This window comes from Python bivittatus, unplaced genomic scaffold (genome assembly GCF_059951505.1).
Source record: "Python bivittatus isolate LINGU-HERP-01145 unplaced genomic scaffold, Pbiv_v1 ctg000790_np1212, whole genome shotgun sequence".
NCBI classification, from domain to species: Eukaryota; Metazoa; Chordata; class Lepidosauria; order Squamata; family Pythonidae; genus Python; species Python bivittatus.
In genome coordinates, this window is record NW_028277110.1 from 3,892,680 (window position 1) to 3,913,675 (window position 20,996).

At 45.8% G+C, this 20,996-nt stretch overlaps 1 protein-coding gene across 1 annotated transcript in view; it reads left to right on the forward strand.

Moving 5' to 3' along the window:
* The first annotated feature begins 4,473 nt into the window (after positions 1-4,473).
* The window catches only part of MTMR8 (myotubularin related protein 8), a 32,613-nt gene continuing 16,090 nt past the window's right edge, over positions 4,474-20,996 (forward strand). The window contains exons 1-6 of the mRNA XM_007421911.3: positions 4,474-4,530; positions 11,174-11,296; positions 13,276-13,438; positions 16,288-16,445; positions 16,596-16,724; positions 19,075-19,209. Of these exons, the coding sequence (XP_007421973.1) occupies positions 4,507-4,530; positions 11,174-11,296; positions 13,276-13,438; positions 16,288-16,445; positions 16,596-16,724; positions 19,075-19,209 (732 nt within the window). The 5' untranslated portion in view covers positions 4,474-4,506. The remainder of the gene's footprint in view (positions 4,531-11,173; positions 11,297-13,275; positions 13,439-16,287; positions 16,446-16,595; positions 16,725-19,074; positions 19,210-20,996) is intronic.

Below are 20,996 nucleotides of genomic sequence, written 5' to 3' on the forward strand. Positions count from 1 at the left end.
TATGTGGCTTCCTACCATATTAATTATTGTTGAAATGGGTTATAAATGTCCAGAAGGAGTTGAAGTTTATTCTCCCAAGTTCCTTATTTTAAAAGCCTTTGCATTTTATGATGAGCTCCTGTCCCATTAAAGGGATGTGTTTGTGACTTACTCTCTTTTCCCCCTCTGATGCTTCCTGTCTGAAAAGCTTTGATCCACACAGCACGTGGATCAACAATTCTTCTTAGAATTGTCGTCTACACAATTCTGTGCAAGTCTGCTACAAATTCACATGACCTACTTGGCAAAAATAGAATTGAGAGTTTGTGGTTCTCAGAACCCAACAGCTGTCATAGCAGGTTGTATGGCTCAAACCATCACATTAATCCAGTGTTTCTCAACCTCAGCAACATTAAGATGTGTGGACTTCAACTCCCAGAATTCCCCAGCTAGGATGGCTAACTGGGGAATTCTGGGAGTTGAAATCCAAACATCTTAAAGTTGAGAAACACTGCATTAATCCCCCATTTCGACTTAGCATGTTATGTGAACGCCACCATTTTATTTGGTTAATCAGGGGTATACGTGTTATGTGAATGGAGCCATTGAGTCCCCAAGAACTTGCTATCTTGGTAAAACATCTTGAGTAAATTTAGGACACTGCAGTCAAAACTGATTGCAGCTTCAGTCTCCTTTTCCGCTTGGCTGCTGCTATTTCTTAAAAATAATATTTCATTTTCACAGATAAGAGACACCCCCCACCTCCTAAGCTGGCCTGAGGGATAACTAATCCTCCCTGTCATTTTTCTAATGGCCATATTTGAACCTTCTGAGAAAACTTCATATACTTCAGTTTACTTCAGTTTCAGGGGTTATATTAGACTGGGAAAGATTCAATTGAAGCAACAAACTGAATTCCTACATCATAGCAAATCATCGTTTATTTAGCGCAGTGGCTGGGTTTCATACAGAATGCTATTTTATAAACCATCCTTTTCAAACCACGTGAGCTGGGCTCATAGAAGACTAAGCAAAACTAGATATACAATATTTTGATTAATTAATTAATTAATTTCTAGGGTTGCATCCAGCCCTGGTCAACAAAGATTACAGCTGATCATAAAGATCAGGCAGTCAGAAAATTATTCTGGGAAATTTCCATTTCATGACCCAAACAGACTGCACCAGGGTGTCTGTGGAACAGCTCAATCTGAAGGAGATCTTATTTGGCTGATGGGGGTTGATCAAGCTGAGCATGTTCTACCCAGAGTTGCTGGGAGTCGGGTGGCATAGAAATCTAATAAATCATTATTATTTTGATGGTAGACCCCTGAGAAGTCCAGAACTGTAAGATAAATCTCAGAAGATGGCAGTGGTAGGCTGTTTTCATAGTGCTGCCATGAAAACTAGAAGGATGAGGCCATGGCATGGCAAGTTTAACTTGAAGTCAACTTGAGTTTACAACGTGTGGACCGGCCAACAAAAGGCACCTTTTGCGTGGAATTCTTGAGCATATCTAGTCTCCAAATGCAGCCCTTTCATAGCAGAAGATGGAAACTGGAACAGAATAAATTACCAATTACTGAACGCTCACTCCTTTCTAATAGCAAGGAAACCAAACCAAATTGTTTGACCAGAGTTCACTGGTTACATTCCTCATCTCCACTGGAAGCAAATTGAGTACTGGGAGATTTCTGGAGCTGTTAGCCCTCATTTCTGTGAAAAATATCAAGTTTAAAAAGGAAGTGCGTTTGTCTGAGTGTTTCCTTAGTTATTATCTGCCTCCGGCTTTCAGGTTCAGCAAGCAATGCTTTAATTAGAGGAGAAAACTCAAGCCGAGTCTTGGCAAAGCAGAAAGCAAAGCTTGTCCCCCAAATAAAACTTTTTCATTGGTTGATTTTGCCCCAGGTTCACAAAATGTTCTGAGTCCCAACACGGCTTGCTTGCTGATGGCTTAGCTTGGTTCAACAAACCGTGATTAAAGGACCAATGACATAGCAGGTGAACCTAACTCTTTTGGTGATTTTGTGCCTCTAAATAATGGATCGGTTGCTGAAAATTTCAGCTTGAAGAGATCTAGGGCTGCTCTGCACATAGGGCAGTGATTTGAAAGCCCAATCAGACTTGGCTGTCATGCCCAAAGATGCGATCTTAGACCAGTGTTTCTCCACCTTGACAACTTGAAGATGGGTGGACTACAGCTCCCAGAATTCCCCAGCCAGCTATGCTGGCTGGGGAATTCTGGGAGCTGTAGTCCACCCATCTTCAAGTTGTCAAGGTGGAGAAACACTCTTAGACAGTCATTCACCTTTTTTCAAGTCAACTAGATATCTAAGCCAAATACCAGTTCCCAAATTCAGAAAATTTAATGCCTCCCAGCAGCTGATCCCGAGAAATTACAGGACATCCCATTTAAACAAAGACTTGGCTCCTGTGGCAAAGGAATTGGTGACCTACTCACCTGTGTGCGAAACACTAACCTGCTATCTTGCTCCCATTACACAGATGGTGATCCCAAGTTGCAGCTAATTAACACCCCATCTCGTCAAGATCTTCAGGCCACCCAATCCATGTTATTGACAGCCGTCACTCTCCAATCAGTGGGGTCGTCTTTCTCTTAACGTGGCTGAGTTGTGTTCTATTGTTTGAAAAATACACCACACTTTCACCCTACCAGTTTTATAATCACTGGGTTTTGCAATGGTTTTTACCTGCTGTCTCATCATTTATTTTTGAGCTTGTCTATGACTGTAATAAAGAATCAATCAATCAATCAATCAATCAATCAATCAACTAGAGGGGCCGATGAAGAAATGTCTCCTTTGGCAAACAAAACCTTGTCTGCTCATCCTCCCTCTTCCTTGCTCCGGAGTTGAGGGAGGCCAACCGCCCCAACGCACAGCCAGCTGCGGTTCATATTTTTTCCTTTGCACCCTTTGGGTGACCATTCTTCACGTGAACATCAGATCAGAATCAGAGACAGAAATGAATTGGTGACCGGAAACCCCTTATGGACGTTTTGGGTAAAAATGAACAAAAATGAACGTGTGATTTATGGTTTGGATGATTAGACAGGACAGACTATAGAAAGAAGACTATTATGATGTATCTTTAGAGAGGGTGGTTAAAATATAATTGTGCTTATAACTGCTGAGAAGAATATCGGAAGCCACTGCTTTATGTCTTTCTATCTTGTTCTTTTTTCTATTTTCTTATTGCACGTTTAGCTTTTTCAGCTATTTCTTTCTTTTTCACTTTTTCTGTTCTAATTTGGTTTGCAGTAGTTATTATGGTTTTTAAAACTTTTAATAACATTGTGTGTGTGTGTGTGTGTGTGTGAGAGAGAGAGAGAGAGAGAGAGAGAGAGAGAAACAGAGAGAAGGCAAAGAGCGCTGTAGGAAGAGAGCCACGTTAGTCAGTGGTAGCCCCAGAGGAGGATGAGTCTGGTAGCAGGGTTACGCTTTTTAATAAAATTGGTGAGCTGGAAAAAAAGTTGGAATATTACGCACGATGAGCGTGCAGAATCCTTCAATAAATCTATGGCTACAGGCACATGCCACGTTATAAGGGTTTCGTGGGCAGGTCCAGGGCACCACTGAAAACCCCACCCAGTGCTGGTCTTCCTAACCAGAAATGGGGTCACGCAAAGCCATTGCACGGTGAGAAACCAGGGGGGCCTCCCTTAGCCTGGGAAAGCTGGAATATTATGCACGATGAGCGTGCAAGTGTGTAAAAGACCGTATCTCACTTAGGATGTCACCCAACAAAAATCAGAAGGGGTCTGGTGTGCAAAAGCCGATGCCTTCTCATAAAATGTGTTAGCTGCAAAAGGCGCTACCGAACGCCTTTTGATTTAGGGGACCAACGTAGCGAACATTGCAAGAGACGCTGCAGGGATGAATTGTTCCGGTTTATAATAATGGCTTGAGCACACTTTGTGAAAGATAAAGGACTTAAGTTACGCACGACCGACTGAATTGCCCCCCAAATTCAGTGCATTCAGTGGGACTGTTTAAAGACCTGGTTCCCACACAGTGCTCAGCTATGGTTGGTTTAACCATGGTTTATCTAAGCCACAGTTGGCTGGCTAACATAACCTGAAGTTCATGACTTGTGTAACAGCTTGCAATGAATCGTGGCTTAGCCTGGGCTGAGGCCAGCGGGCTGGGGTTGGGGAGGACTTGGACTGGGACCAGGGAGACCCAAGCTCGAGTCTACCTCGCAGGGGTGTTTCTGTTTGGGGGGCAGCAGTGCTCTGTATCTCCTGGGGGGAAAGCGGGCTGGGGGGGACTCTGACGAATCAGTCTAGGGGCGCCCCTCCAGCCCAACACATTTCCACAGCGGGCTCGGTGAGGGTGCAGTTCGGGGGTCCCTCCGGCAGGAGGCGGCTCAGCGCCGGCCCGTGCGAGCGCTCCTCCGGGGAAGGGCAGCTGCCCTCACGCAAGATGGCGCCCGCAGCGCCGCCACCCCGAGGTCTCGCGAGGCATCGCGGGATCCGGACGGGGAAGAGGCCGGGCGGCTTCGGCGATGGAGCACATCACGACGCCCAAGGTGAGGGGGGGGCGGGATGCCGACCCCCGAGGCCCCCCCCGCCCGGGCAGGGGTCTCTGGGCACGTGCAGAGCGCCTGCCCGCTGTCCCGGCCCCTCCCCGGGGGTTGGCCTTCTCGCAGGCTGCGTTCCCACGTGCTCGGCGGGGCTGGGTTCGCCCGAGGGGTCGCGGGGAGCGAGCCCGCCGGCTTGGCGAGTGGGTCAGCCTGCTGGGGCGGAAGGGGGCTCCCACGTGCGGCTGACCGGCGACACGCGTCTCCTGGCTGTCCCGAAGGCTTGCTCCCTGAGTTCGCCCGACACGTGTCACGCCCCGAGGAAGCCCCCCCCCGGGTTGTGTGAATGCAGCAGCGGAGGCGGGGCTGCTGACTGGCTTATTTATTCGATCAGTTTATAGAGCTGCCCGCCGGCCCACCTCACAGGGTTGTTGTGATGGGGAAATAGGAGGCTTCGCCTTGAGTTACTTATATGTATATGTTATATTTGTATACTTATAGTTCATATTTATTTTATATATATATATATGTATATGTATATTATATAATGTTATTTAAATATAAGTAACTTTTTATAAATATGTTTATGATGAATAATTTTTTATGAAAAGTTATCGATATCTATGTATGTGTATACTTATATATTTATAAAACGTTATTTATATATATAGTTAAATATATACTGTATTCATAAAAAGGGATAAAAATCTAATAATATTAGTTATAATTAGAATAATATAATTTTTTATTATTATTATTATAGCCAACCAAAGTAAAAGCAATTCATAATAGCAGTGACAACACCGTACTAGCGGAGTGGCATCTGAGGACCCCCCTCCCAGGGGTTAAGCTGGCAGTGCCAACCCACCAGGGGAAGGCCGATGGCGCATCCGAAGGCAGGACCGCCTGCTTTGGCTGGATGGGAGTTGCGCCGGGTGGGGATAATGGGTGTGCCAGTCCAGCATCTCCGGAGGGCGCCCAGTTGGGGAAGGGCTCCCGTCAGCGTTGGCATTTGCAGGGCCTGTTGCGCCCAAGCTGGCTGGAGAAGGAAGGTGGGTTCCTCCCTCTGCGATCTGGCCACCCCCCGGGCTCTGATTCTTCTGTCTGCCGCGGCCCTGATTCCCAACCGCCGTTCTCACAACCCGCTGAATCGTGCTCTCCGTCTTAGCCGAGCGGGTTTGTGGAAACCAGCCCGGGTGCTCTTAGGGGTTCCAGCTGATCCACTCCGCTAATTGGGGTGAGGGTGTCGTGCCAACAGAGCCCATCCGGAGTAGAGGCTGAGCTGGGTTTTGGACCCTGGGATAAAGGGTAAATTTCCTGTAGCAGGACCAGAGGGCCTTTGAGCATGTGCAGAGTGCATTTGCTTAGGTTACCTCTACGCAGAGGTGGCAAAGCAGAACCTGAGCGCTGCTCCTCCAGGCTGTGATTTCACTCCCTTCCTTCCTTTCTCAAGACCCGGAACTGGGCCTCTGCGTTTTCAACTTGTCCCCCGTTTAAACTTGGAAAAAAATACTTCAGTTCTTAGGTGCAGATAAGAACAATAGTTCTTAGATACAGAACTATTGAGTTTCTTAATATTGAGTACTAGCTTCTAGATAAGAATTTAAGTTCTTAGTTGTAGATAAGAAAAATACTTAAGTTCTTAGTTGTAATAAGGTCCGATAACCGTTTTATTACTTTATTTTTACAATCTTACTATTTTACTGCTATTTTATTGTATTTTATGGTACGTCATATGTTACGACCTGTGGTTACAACAGTCGGCTTGCTTACTCATCCCGCATTCCCACTGACCTTTACTACTGCCCTACGCCAGGTGGAGCCTTTGAATCCGTAGCCCCGGGGTGTGGTTTTCAGTACTGGCATGTGCAGAATCCTTCAAGGGCTTTAGGAGCAGGTGCAGAGTGCATCCTTTTGTGTCCTAACGGTCACGGAGGCAATAAAATTCATTTGCTTGTCTCTCCCTGCTTTATTCTCTGAGAGGAGGATAGATGTTCCCCCCCCCCCCAGATTATTGCTTTGAGGAGCTGGCCGAGGGAGTAACCCAGAGAGCGTTTGCAGCAATAACGTTGTTCCCGTTTAATGTGCTGGAGAGAAGCTTCGTAACTCCTAGAAGAGCCTCTGTCGAGGCTTCTAAACTGCCGAAAAGGCTCGGGAAGATAATTGGTTTATTTTACGAGGCCGCAACCTTATTTTCAGGGACGTTGGGAAGCAGCGTGCCCTCCGAAGGACCCACGAAAGGGCAGGGCGTCCCGCTTCCCACCTATTTTAGACGCAGCTCATAATGAGAAAGTTGCTTTCACAACTGGGCTGGGAGGCCTCGGGGGCTTGGATTCTGCCTCCAAGCCTCCCCCAGACCCGTGTCCTCCAATTATTCCCCCCCCCATTTCCCTAGATGGAGAAAATGGGAAGAACCCAGCATTTCGATCCCCGTCCAACCTGTTTCCTTTGGGTGAAAAGGAAGTTGCAGGATGGCCGGTAACCTATTTCCCTTTTTTGTAACAAGGGTGCCTGGAAATTAGAGGTCCAACTGTCAGAGCTCTGAGTTTGTGGTGACACTGTCATTACACGGAGATAAACCTTGTGATGCCTCTGAAAAATGCAGGATGGGGAAGTAGGACAGGAAGGTGGGATGGCTTATCAGTGACCTGGAATAAAGAGAAATGCATATTTTAAAAATAGAGACAGGAAACCTGCGTTATGAGCTTGGTTGGAATACCTGCCCTCTGTCTCTCAGCTAGCCCCAAGGTCTTTTCTCCCTAGCATAGAGAAAAGTTACAGGGCAGTTATTTCAAGCAAGCTCCTGACACAGTTTGATGGTTAGTTTTCAGCAATCCTGGCTTGTGGGAGATGCAAGGGTTGCAGAAAGGAGACTCAAGGGCTCATGGTCTCTAGGGAACAGTAGCCCACCCATATGACCTGTGATGCTGAACTGCTGTGATGACTACCATAGGGACCGGGAATTTGTTGTTAAGTGGGGCAGTTGTTAAGTGAGGCATCACGTGACCGCACCCAATTTTACGACCTTTTTGACACAGTCATTAAGCGAATCACCATGGTCGTTAAGTGAGACCGCACCTGTCTGTGACTTCTGAGCTTCTTTGCCAGTTTTCCCATTGACTTTGCTTGTCAGAAGCTGTCTGCGAAGGTTGCAAATGGCAGTCACGTGACCGTGCAACAGTTGCCAAGCACCCAAATCACGATTATTTGACTCTGGGGATGCTGCAGTGGTCCTAAGTGCGAGGACTTGTTGCAAGACACTTTTTTCAGTGCTGAGGTAACTTCAAACAGTTGCTAAATGAATGGTCATAAGTCGAGGACTACCTGTATTGTTATGACCCTTTGGTTCAAAGGTAACTAATTACTTAGCTGCAGAAGTATTGTACTTGTGGGGCTTAGAAATCTCAGCAGTGGCTTAAATCCCATTTTCTTTGGGGAGCTGGCTCTGCCAAAGTTGAATTGCTCAGTGTGGTAGTTTGGCAAGATTTCCTCTTGAAAGAGGCAAAGTTGAAAGTTCTTGCACTGACGCTGAAGATTTAGGGGCATTCGTGCATTCAGTGGCACTGGGAATATTTGGAAGAAGGATCTTTGCCAGAGGCAAATGGAAGACAGAACAGGAGTGATTAACTGGATCAGGATTAACTGTCTGAACTGGACACCGGAGCTAATTAGAGGGGAGGGCCCTGAAAGAGGAGCCAAATGACCAAGAGCCGGAGGAGCAACCGGGGCCAGTTGAGTGGGAGTCCCCTCGTGATTGCTTTCTTATGTGCTTGGTTGCCATTTTATGTTCGGTATTTTATATAATATATTGCTTATGGTTTTTTCTTTGATGTATTGTTTGTTCTGTATGCTGTACGCCGCCCAGAGTCACGCTGGTTGAGTTGGGTGGCCTTGTAAATCTTATAAATGAAAAAAATAGCCCCAGGAAAAAGCTCAGCCCAGTTTCATCCCTGCATCTGTGGTTTAAAAGACCTCTTCCGCAGGGCTGGTTATGGGTGACGTCTGGTGGGGGCTGGAGAGGAGCCACTGACGAATCATCTTCAACCTGTTCAGACCTGAAATCTCTCTTTAACCTAAGCATTTGTGAATCACTATTTAATGTTCACCCTGTATTTATCTTCCTGTGGTGCTGCCAGTTTAGGTCCGGCTGGGATCAGAAAGCAAATTCTGACATCGGCTAAAAAGGCCACGGTTGATAGGGATGAGCTACCCCAAGGACTGCGTTCAGGACCAGTTGATGATCCAGAAGTTGCACGCGCTCTTGAACATAGGCCAGGGTTTCCCAAACGTGGCCCCTTTAAGATCTGTGGACTTCAACTCCCAGAATTCTGGCTGGGAAAACACTGACATAGCCTGATGATGGTGTTGATGATGATTAGTTTGGTTTGTATCCTGGTTTTCCTCCAGGAACTCAAATTGGCACATGGTATAATGTTCTCCTCACTGGTTCTTCCTACAGCAGGAACCTTGTAAGGTAGATTGAACTGAGAAAGTCTTCCAGAAAGCCTCTGCATCTGAAGGGGGACACAAACCTGGGTCTTGTCGTTCCGAGTCCAACACCTTAACCACGGTTCCAGGCAAATAAGCAATAAACTGGACATTCATTCTGACTCCCTGTTTGGATCTGGCAGGAAAACGTGTGAATGTTGTCATTCATCCTCAGGTTATTCTGCATTTGTACACCTTGTCTTTCCAATAACGAAACGAACGGTTACAACTGTGCCCATTCTCCATTTAGCAAAGCCAGCCTCGCAAGAAAATCTGAAATTGCCTTTTAAAAAGTTTATAAAGGAACAACCCACGCCTGGAAAATTAAGGCAAATAGGGAAAATATGTTTGTAGTCTTCTCTGGCAGCGGGAAATCTGGAAATAGAAAGACTGAAGGAGAGTGGTACCCACTCCTTTCCTACCTAGCAGGCACATTTAGAATTAGGAAAGTATTGTGGGTGCTGCTGCAAAATGGCTGGTTTTACGTCTGGTGTTATAACATGCCAAGTAATTTTATTTTATTTATTTATTAAATTTATATGCCACCCATCTCCCCCAGAGGTAATGATACCTGACTCAGGGATAGATAACATGGGTGTTTTGATAGTTGCTTAATCAAAAATCTGAGTCCCAAGCAGAGACAGGCCTGTGCTCCAAAATACATTTGAAACAAATTTTCAGGAACTGGTTCCTACGTGTTTTCGCAGCCAGTCACCCGATGGAGGTCTCCGACATTTGTCCCTCAGCCTCTCAACTAGCAACTTGCCTGCATTATTCCCAGTGCCTCTGGGTTTAGAAACAAGCAATAGCAAACTTGTTTCTCAGGGTTAACAGAGAATCAGGAGCAGGTATGTTCAAAAGCCATGCACTGCCCTCCAAAACCGTCTTCATTTTGAGAACACCTCTGGATCTGGTTGGAGCTGGGGACACTTGGTGGAAAGGACAATCCTATCTGGAAGGCCAGAGGAAGAACTGGGCCGTGAAGGCCAAATATGGATAAACAGTAGTTGAAAAAAGAGGACAGAAGGCTTCATTGACATCATGACTGGTGTCCAACAGCACCATTTGGAAGATTGCAGTCTTAAGAAAGATTTATGGACAGCCTTTTAAAAAATGGCCTTTTAAAAAATGTGGTATTTGTTGCAAGTTGCATTTTCCTCTGTAAACCAAACAGGTTTCCATGGGAAGGTAGCAGGGGGAGGTAAGACCTTTTTCCAGTGGTCCTAATCAAGTTAACAAAGTCATTGGTGGCTGTCAGAGTTAGTAGGAATGTCTCCTAGACTTTAGGATTCTTGAATCCATGTCGCTTCCCGCAGGGATGAGAATTCTGTGTCCCTCCAGATCTTGCTGGACTACGGCTCCCAACCCCCTCCCTCTTGTCCCAGGGGCTGAGCTGCTAAGAGTTCTGCTTCATCAACATCTGGAGAACTTCAGTTTCCCCATCCCTAATTTGCTGGTTTCTCAAGGACCATCAGCAAAAGTCAGGTACCCCAAAGTGGTTTATGAAGATGAGCACTGTGAATTAAGGAGATAGGATACCTTTGACTGTGTGCCTAGTGCAGAAATTTATTTTCTAAACCAAATGTGACCTCATAAATACTCACTCTTGATTTTATTCCTCCAGGTTTTCTTATTTAAATCACCCTGAGACAAAATAAAGGGCCTTGTAATTAGTTTGCCATTGACAGAGAGTCAGAATCCTTGCAAGTCCCACCATCTTCCTGGCCCATGTCCCTCATCAGCACAGGGAGAACTCTCTGAACTCAAGATGGCTGAATAACAGCCTTATGCTGGAAACTTGTAACAGGATAAAATACAAGAAGCCTAACTCACAAGTACAAAAGCTTCCTTTCTTAATCACCTAGAAGGGATTTTTCTTTATGATAGACAGCCCAGGGTGAGAAAATTACAACTTTGACCTAATTGGCTCCCCATCTCAGCACGATGAGGCTCGGCTTAATTAGAATAAAGATACTTTTTTCCCATCTGTTCAGTAATTACCCACTTCCTTGCTAGTACAAAGCATGAAAGCTGAACAGCGGGCACTTTGAATGGCACAAGTGGGTTTTGTGGGCAGTGACTGATCTGGTGCATTACGCCTCTTTTAGACCTGTTCTGATTGGTTCTCTCCTTTCTTGTTTCTATTTTCCTCTCTGCCCAACAGGTAGAAAATGTCAAGTTGCTCGATCGTTATACCAACAGGAAGGCGGCAAATGGGACGCTGTATTTGACAGCTACGCATCTGATCTACGTGGACACGTCATCTGAAGTTCGAAAAGAGACATGGGTAATATTGACTATGGCAGGAACTAGTTTCCAGACCACTGAGAACCAAAAGCGTCCTTGTCCACTGAACGCTAATCTGATTTCCACTTTTCTAGTAATGGGCTTCACCTAAACAGTCTGGTTAGTCCCTAACTAGCTGCCTTTTAGATGCTGAAGATTGCAAATTGCAGCATTAACCAGGTTGAAGATGGCTGTGTTTGGCCTGTGGCTCATAAGCAACACTTGAGCATGGGATCCTTGATGGATCAGACCAACTATGTTTAATCAAGAGCAGAGCATGAAGACCTTGAAAATCTATTGCTTGATTTTCAGCCCATTGTGTTTGGAAACATATTCTGCAGTGCTGTTATTCAAAGTTTGAACATGCAAGATCACTTTTTTTAAAAGAAATGACTGTCAGTTAAGACTCTCTATGTCAGCCCTTCGAGGTAGACCAGACTAGGAAACCAAAGTTATGAACGCTAATACTACTTTTATTATAAGGTTACAGTAACAGAATTTTGCAAGTCTGAATACGCCTCCCTTTATCTTCCAGAGAACTAAGGAGGGTCAAGCCAGAGATGTTTTCTTAAACTACATTTCTGTCTCAGACTCAAATTTCTTTTATCAGACCATTGTCTTGGTTGTGGCTCTTCCTCCTGCTCCTCAAGGTCATTCCTACAGCCTCAATACAGTTGAACACATCAGATTTGATTGGGAAGAAGCACTTTGGAACGCACACAGACTTTAAGGACTTGCAGACTGGCTGGTGCACCAGCGCATTCCAAGCCCGTCCCCCCAATTGAATCCAGAGCATTGTGCAACCCAGGGGTGTCCAGATGGAGCTTTGATCACACCCTCACGGCCACCATTTCAACTTTGGTGACCATACTCTGCATACCCCCCTGTTCCAATCAATTAACTGAGATCAAAGCCTATATTCTTAAAGATTCGCTGATGAGGTTTAGCATACTGCCAAACTAGTATTGACAAGCTGGCATAAAGATGTGATAGGTATAGAGTTCATTGTTCCCTCTTCATTTTCATCCCTGCATTATCTAAGCCAGTGTTTCTCAACCTTGGGCGCTTTAAGCGGTGTGGACTACAACTCCCAGAATTCCCCAGCCAGCATGGCTGGCTGGGGAATTCTGGGAGTTGAAGTCCACACCGCTTAAAGCAGCCAAGGTTGAGAAACACTGATCTAAGCTATGCTTAGGTCATTTAGTGAAAAGGAAGATATAAGAGCAGCCAAAACAAGGTCTCCTCTCCACCACCTGAGCAAGGTCTCCTCCCCACCACCCCACAAATTTTCCTCTTAACTCGGCTGGCCACACGTTCCCCCTTCTGACCCATTTGTGCCTTTAGCCTCAAAGAAAAATGAACCTGGCCTGGAGATAGGTACCCATAACAGCAAAGCCTTCATAAGCCTCATTCAGGACATGATCGTAGATTGCATTCCTGCTTAAAACCTGGGCCACTTTAACCTACAGTGCAAGGGTCTGTGGGATATGACGACTTTGGCGGTGAGAATTCCCCTAGGAGAAGTCAACGTGGCAGCCACTTTCGTGCCCACTTGCCGTTCTCTACCAAATGCATTGTCCAGGAGTTGCAAAATATAAGTTAGTTGTGATGGAATGGAATTATGAAGGCCAAACTCAGGGAGGAAAACATGCTCTTTCGTCTCCTGAGGGACGTGGGAGCTACAAGAAGATGAGGCTGGCACCTCCCTGAGGAATTCACACTGTTGTGACTGGCTGACTTTGGGAACTGGGATTTCAGTCTGGGAAGATTCTTGCTAGAGGTTGTAGCTAATAAACATAGCTGGACTGAATTGGCATTGTCTCTTGGAGTTCTTTGGGCTAGGCCTGACATTAGTGTTGCCTCTTCAGCTGTTTTTTCACAGATGGTCCCTGGTGTTGATTTTTGCAATTTTAGCCACGGGAAGGTTCCTAGTTGACACCCACACACCCCACCTCCATTTACTTTTCTTGTTTTCTCCAGATTCTTCACCACCACATCGCCACCGTGGAGAAGCTACCCCTGAATGCTTCTGGCTGCCAGCTGCAGATTCGCTGCAAGAACTTCCGCGTGGCTCGCTTTCTCATGGGACAGGAGCGAGACTGCCATGAAGTGTATACCTCTTTGCTGAAACTCTCGCAACCAGGTGCTTGTGGCACACGATCTCTTTGCTTCCCATGCTGTGGCTGTTGCATGGTGGCAGCCTCTGCTCCCTGGCTTTTAAGTTTCTCTTTCCCTGGAGAGGAGAGCTTTTTCCAGGCTCTGCTGAAATGGGAATAGCTTGGTTGGTTTTGGTTTTCGTCCTAACAAGACGTTAGTGGGATTCAAGCATGCCTTGTGTTGGGGGCCTTGATGGTAGAGCACTAGGGAGGAAGAATAGGCTGAAGTGGGTGGGTGTCAGCCTTACCATGTAGACCAGATAGGAAACACCACCCGATGAGCTAATTCTACTTTATTGTAAGACTACATTAATGGAATCTTGCAAATCTGAAAGTACAATTCTCCCACCATCTCCTTTACAGCCCAGGAAACTAGGGAGTGTCCCTTTTGAGCCTTTTGCCCCACCCACTATCCAGCTGCAGACTACACCCTCCCTTATCCGACCGTTCCCTTGGCAGTGTCTCTTGGCCCCATCTCCCAAGCTCTTTCCCACTTACTATTACAGTGGGTGGAAGAGAAAAAGTTATCTCAGTGTGATGTCGTGCGGGTAGCCTTCAAGCACTGAGATTCAGTAGGATGCTGTTTCTCTGTGCCTGGCATAAAAGACTGGCACTGAGCATGGGTACAGTTTATAATCGGCAGAGTGAGCCAGTTTATTACAGCCATGTTGGCTGTTCCATGGATTGAATGTTAATAATCTTTCCACAAAGAACAGCCGGTTAGGTCGATTTTGGGTTTAAGCTGCCAATTATATCTTAAATCAAGGTGTTCTGGAGCCTTATAGCTGCCCGTAGTCTCTGGAACCCTGCTTGGGTGCCCGTAGAGCCACCTCTGCCCATATTTGCCAAAACTCTCTGACAGAATGTCCTACTATTTTAAGCGAGAAATTCTTGAAAACTGCATTTCCAAAGCTCTTAATGCTGCTCAGTAGGACAAAAAGGAAGCTGCTAAATGCCAGGAAGAAAAGCAGAAAATCACACGCTTGATATGCTCTTCATTTTGCATTGTTGTCCCCTGAGCCCCTAGCTACCTGCGGCCTCTAGCTACCAAAAATGTTTCCTGTGGCCCCTAGCTACCAAACAGCTGCCCATCTATGCCTTGTGGGTATTTTCTTTGGTGAGAAGGAATTGCAAACTTCTTACTTTGCTGACTTGGCAAAAGTGAACCTTTTCCTTTGCCCAGCTTGCGTTCCCTTAGCGTTGTTCTGATTCACCTGCTCCAGAGAATCCCGCAGTATCTTTCGTCGGCCAAGCACGTAATCGCTCATTATTTGCTAGCAGTACCTGTTTGGTACCTGGTCTCCTTCATCCAATTCTTACTCCCTTAAGAGCTCCCTGCCTGGAGAGTTGGCCGAATGAGTTGTGGATTGCAGTTTTCAGAAGGGAGCAGAGAACTTGCCCTTCTGAATCCCAAACCAGTCGCAGTGCCATCCTCTTTTCCCCAACAGATCTGATGACACCTTAATGAACAGATCTAGGTGGGCAAGAGGACACCCAATGAAACTGGCCCAGATGGGGCACCTCCCAGCATCCTTTTCCAAACTCTGACCTTGAGGTGTCCCGGATTAGAGCACCCTTCCCTCTGTGCCAATTCGTCTGGAAGGCACAGAGTTAGGGAATGTTTTTTTATGTTGCCTCATAAAATACAGTGGTACCTTGGGATATGAACGCCTCTACTAACGAACGTTTCGGGTTACGACCAGCTTCGGCAGGAAAAATTTACCTTGGGATACAAACTCGCCTTGACTTACGAACCGGATCCGCGGCCATTTTCCCTGCTGCAACGCGGTTGCGGCTTCCTGTGGGCAAGGTCGCGGTAGCAAGGAGACGTTCGGTGAGGCTTGTGGTGTGTTTTGCGGTGTTTTGCGAAGGTTTTTGGTGTGCGTGTTAGCATGGCTCCAAAGAAAATGCAGAGCAGGCTTGGCGGGAATAAGGCTCTGAAGAGAAAATTGCCTTGGGTTGCGACCAAATTCGGGCGGAGGGCGGAACGGATTAACCTGATTTACATTGAACCCTATGGGGAAATTTGCCTTGGGTTGCGACCAAATTCAGAGGGCAGAACGGATTAACCGGATTTACATTGAACCCTATGGGAAACTTTACCTCGACTTGAGACCAACTCGAGTTGCAACCAGAGTCACGGAACGGATTAAGTTCGTATCCCGAGGTACCACTGTATAAGTGTAAAGAAAAATAATAGCCAAGTCAAGCTCAGCTGAAGATTACCTGATGGCCCTGTTGTTTTCTTGGCAACAGTATGGAGGTGGTATGCTACGGTCTTCAACCACAATGTTTTTTTTTCCTGCAACTAGTTGGAAATAAACTGTTAAGAAGGCCAGGTCTGCGTATATCTATCTATCAGCAGAATAACTCTCCAAAAACTAAACAGAACAGAACATATCTTAAAATCGCTAAGGTTATAAGAAACACTGCCCTAGCTTGTTCAGTTTCCCAGTCTGTGAAGCCAAACAGAAAAGTGTTTTTTTTTAAGTGTCCATTCAGGAAGGATCGCAGAGTGTCTTGAAGTCCGATCCAGTTATCTTTAAATAACTGTGCATAGAATCTTTACCCAAAAAACCCTATTTTATAACAAAATATTGTTGGTATTCATATGTGCAATCACTGAAAGGGCTCTGGCAAATTTGTCTCGGAGCTTAGCAACTTCTAGGTTTATTTTTAACTCTGCGGGAAATGTTAAATGCAAATCTGATCAAGTGCAATAGAAGTTAAAGGAAGAAGTCACTTCTAACGTCACTGCAATGCAGGGTTGATTTTTAAGACTTTTAATGCCTAAACGGCTGATTTTTTGCCTTTCAAAATCGCTTTTGTGCTTTAGTGAAACCTGAAGAACTTTACGCCTTCTCTTACAACCCCAAAACGCCCGAAGGCAGCCGAGAAGCAGGCTGGAAGTCGATAGGTGTCAGAGTGGATTACCAGCGGATGGGCGTTCCCAACAGCTCTTGGGAAATTAGCGATGCCAACAGGGATTACGAGGTGAGCTTGCACCCGCTTGGGGTCCGCTGTCGAGGCCGGGTCGGTTATTATCCGCCTCTGCTCAGTTGAAAATCTGTAAGAAAAGGTTTTGCAAGTGAAGACAGCATCCGTAAATAACTGAAGGTAGTTTCGTTTCTTTCCCTGTCTTAGGTTTGCAGCACCTATTCTCGGGAACTGGTTGTGCCGAAAGCTGCTACTAGGGCGATGATCTTGGGAAGCGCGAAGTTTCGAAGCCGAGGTCGGATACCTGTGCTTTCCTACTTCTACAAAGAGAATAACGTTAGTCATGTTGTGTTTTGCTTTCTGTGGGTTTACTCTTTTTTTTTTGCCCCAGCTTTCCCGTGTAAGCAGGGAAAGTCACTTTGTTTAACAGGACGCCTTTGGAAAACTGTCCTTTTTCTACGAGATGGTATATTTGAGGGCAGCGAGTGGAATGAGTGATAGACAGCATCAGCCTTGCGAGGTAGTCCAAACAAGAAGCCCATCGAGGAGTACTAGATCTGTCTTTATTGTAAGGTTACATCAACAGAATCTTGCAAGTCTGAAAGGACATTTCTCCCCCCTCAACTTTACAGCCCTAGAAACTAGGGAGGGTCCTGTCTAAGACACTTTCCACACCCCCATTCCTTCTGTGGGCTCAGCTGCCTCTTATCTGACCACGCCTAGTCTGGGGCTCTTCCTCCTGTCTCCCAAGGTCATTCTCACATCCCATTACAGGTAGGGAATCACAGCTTTGAATAGTCCTCCAGGTAGAAATGTTCTATGTTAGTGGTGAGTAGGAGCTAACATCAGAGGGACTCCCTTTGCACAGTTCTTGCTAGCTAGAATCTCTTTTCTTGTAGGGGAAGGGTTTTATTTTTACAAGGACAATATCATTTAAATATGGAATTCTCCCTGGCAACATTTTGCAATATTTGAGCAAACTGTTCTCAGCCATGACCTAGCTGAAGCTTAGTTGTTGATGTTGTTGTGCCTGATGGCTACATAGTGCCTGTTTTTGGAATTTCATGGAGACTGATGATGAATAAAACATCAAAGGAGTCTTGAAGATGAAACTGATACCTAAATTCAGGGTCCTAAAATCTGGGATTTTAGCTGGATCGCAGCAGCCCAAACATTGGGAAGGAAGGTTGGGGATGAAATGAACTGAGGTGGTGCTGTAGCTGTTTTGTGATGGCACCAGATGAATTGTATTGATTGGGGCCTGTGTGACAAAACTCACAGGAGGCAACTGCAGAAATATTACTTGTTATGTCTGGTAGGTCTGTGCTCTGCATTGCCTTGGATCTGATTTAGAAGAGTTGCTTTGGCGTGCATAGGAGTTTAAATGCAGCACTTATGACTTATTGAGAGCCAGTTTGATGCAGTGGTTAAGGCACCAGGGTAGAAACCAGGAGACTGTGAGTTCTAGTCCCACCTGAGGGACAAAGCCAGCTGGGTGACTGGGCCAGTCCCTCTCTCTCAGCCCTAGGAAGCAGGCAAAGGCAAACCACTTCTGAAAAACCTTGCCAAGAAAACTGCAGGGACTAGTCCTTGCAGTTGCCAGGAGTCAAAAGCTGACTCGAAGGCACCCTCCCCCAAAAAGTCTCATTAAAATAGCTGTGTCTTTCTTCATTATTAAAGCAGCTGTAACAAGTTAAAGCAGCCATGTCCCAGAACACCTTTTTTGAATCAAATGTGAAGCATTGCAGAGCTGGATTCAAGACATCTGCACGTGCTAAAGACATCATCAGCACTTGGAAGATAACATGTTAGGTTTTGTATCTTTTAATGCATGGAGGTGTCTTGAATCCAGCTATGTCCATTGTTCTTTATGGTCACTGAATTTTGGAGAGGGCAGTTGATTGTTAGCATTTCAGCTGACTGCAGCAACTCCCTTCTTTGGATCTTACGGGAATATGTACGATCAAGTTCAATTTTGTGACAATCTAGATGGCAACTTTCCATTTAGAACAACCTAAGAAGCATCTTGTGCTTTTTCAATCCTCAAAACTAGTTACACTGGGCAGTCTTCAACTAATTACATCTTATCTCCGCTAATCTCAGCTTTTCGAACCCTGGGGAAATAGCTTGGAGCAGATAATCTCTTTTATTACTTGGCTGATTGAGGAACTAGTTTTTATTGTGGAATAAAATGCTGAGCTGTTTTGTTGCTAACTTTACTGTTTCTGCAGTGCTCTCACCTCAAGGCTGGGCAAAATGACTTTGCAACGGAGTTAGTTTTCCAGGGGAAATTTCCCTTTTCCAGTGTTCGATTGTATTCTTTTCACTCAGCATTTTCCCCATATTGGTGGCAAATAAATACAAGGCGATGACACAACAAAACAAGGAGGAAACAAAACAACACTCCTCTGAAAAGAGGTGACTTGTTATGTAGACATTTTATTTGAAGCCTCCCATGATTGGGGGGTGGGGGAAAATCCGCTCCAAAGGGCTCCCTTTCCAAATTGCATCGCTTTGTGGTACACGCCTTACCCCAAACATGTTTCTGATACTCACATGCGTCCACGTAAACCCCTCTCTCTAGCATTGTGATAGCTGCATCCACATTGAGAAGGAAGAGCTGGTACGTCAGCGGTCCGTTCTGAATGTCTCGCCTGCTGCATCCTACAAATGCTCTGTATTTCAGGCCGCCATCTGCCGATGCAGCCAGCCTTTGTCCGGGTTTACCACGCGCTGCCTGGAAGATGAACAGCTGCTGCAGGCCATTCGGGAAGCCAACGCAGGGAGCCGGTTCATGTACGTTGTAGACACGAGGCCAAAGGTATTGCTTCCCTGGATCCTGCGATGTTGGCTTCGTGTACAGCTTTGGTGCTGTTTCTGAGGAACACTGACTTTGACTTGGCCCCTTGGACGCCGCCCTTAAAAAGGCAGAGGATACTGTGGAGCCCTTGGGGTTCTCTGAGCTTGGTTGTTTTCTTGCAAACGTTTCATTACCCAGCTAGGTAACATCTTCAGGGCTAGAATGGGACGGGGTTTGCTTTCTGTTTGTATACAGTGGCCTGCCCTGCCAGTGTTGGTGGGGATGTGGGTTTGGTTTTGATCTATTTTTTTTTCTCCCTCTGGTAGTTCCTTGATTAAGGTATTGTTTACTGCTTGTATGTCTGGTGGTAATCTTGGCGTTAATCTCTGCTTATCTGGGTGATGATTGCTGGTGAGGAGATGTTCTGGTCTTTTGTTTTCCTTCCTGTTGTCTCTCTTGAATAGTGTGTAGATGCTGTTTATCTCTGTGTGCCTGTTGATGGCTGCCTTGTCTGAACACCAAGCTTCCAGGATTCCCTCGCATTTTTGGATTTAGCTTTAAGATGCTGACAGTCTCAAGGTACTGGGTAACTGGGGGGTACCAGGGCGACAGGGGTACACTGGATAAGACCGTCTGGTCACATCTAACTCATGCTGATTTCAAAAAAATCTTTGACCAGCAAACATGTAAAGCAGATGTTTCAAAGTTAAACAGCATTTGGCAGATATAATAATGTGCAGTGGACCAAGTGGAGAAATGGGCATGGACTCTTATTCTGTCTCCTGATATATATTAACAATGATGAGAAGGGAAATAATTCCTTCCAAAGCTATATTCTTTGGAAGACACAGAAAGACTAAGATTCCAAGAGACAGTTAGGCTGGTTTTGCATCTTGAGGGAGTAGCTTTTCAAAAATCAGTGCTCGAATGCTCTACAGAGAGCAAACGCCATTCCATTTTAGCACGGAAGATGTTACCTAGCCGGGTAACGAAATGCTTGCAAGAAAACAACCAAGCTCAGAGAACCCCAAGGACTCCACAGTTCAACCCTGAGCTACACATATTCGCTTCTGTTGGCAGAAGATACATTTTTTTAATTTCAGCGAATTTGTCCCGTCAGTCTGGTGTCTTCACTGCTCTTCTGAACAGTTGGTGCTCAGTCCAGAATGTGACTGTGATTAGGTGGTTGCTCTGAAAGTCCAACATGCTTTCTCTGCCAGACTGGGTGGGACAGGTCGATGTAATGGGGGTGAGACAGTCTCTCGGGTAAGCTGGACCCATGCCATGTAGGGCTTTATAAGGTCTACTTGGAGCTGCCCTTGAAGACCACTCCAAAGCCACAACTAATCCAGAATGCAGTGGTTTGAGGAGAGATGGGCATGTTGCGATTTGCCCACGTAACACCTCAACTCAGAGAACTGCACTGGTCATCAGTATGTTTCCAGGGGCAGTTCCAGGTGTCACCTTAAAGTCCTCCATGACTCAAGACCTGGATAACTTTGGAATGGACTTCTACCAGTTGTTTCTGCCCATCTAGTAAGATCAGGTAGAAGAGGCTCTCTTTAGATCCAGGGAATGTCACTTAGGGATCTCAGAAGCAGACCTTTCCAACCGCTTCCCCCCTTATTTGTAGCAGGATCCCCCCTGAGATCCATAGGGCTCCAGCTTTCCTGGGCTTTAGAAAGTGATTAAAGCTTGCTCTTTGAACAGGCCCTGGAGACAGATATGGAATGAAGTTTTCCCTCTTGGGATGCGGTGAATGTTTGAATTGAGTTTGTTTGTTGTCTCTGGCACAAAATAGTGAGGTT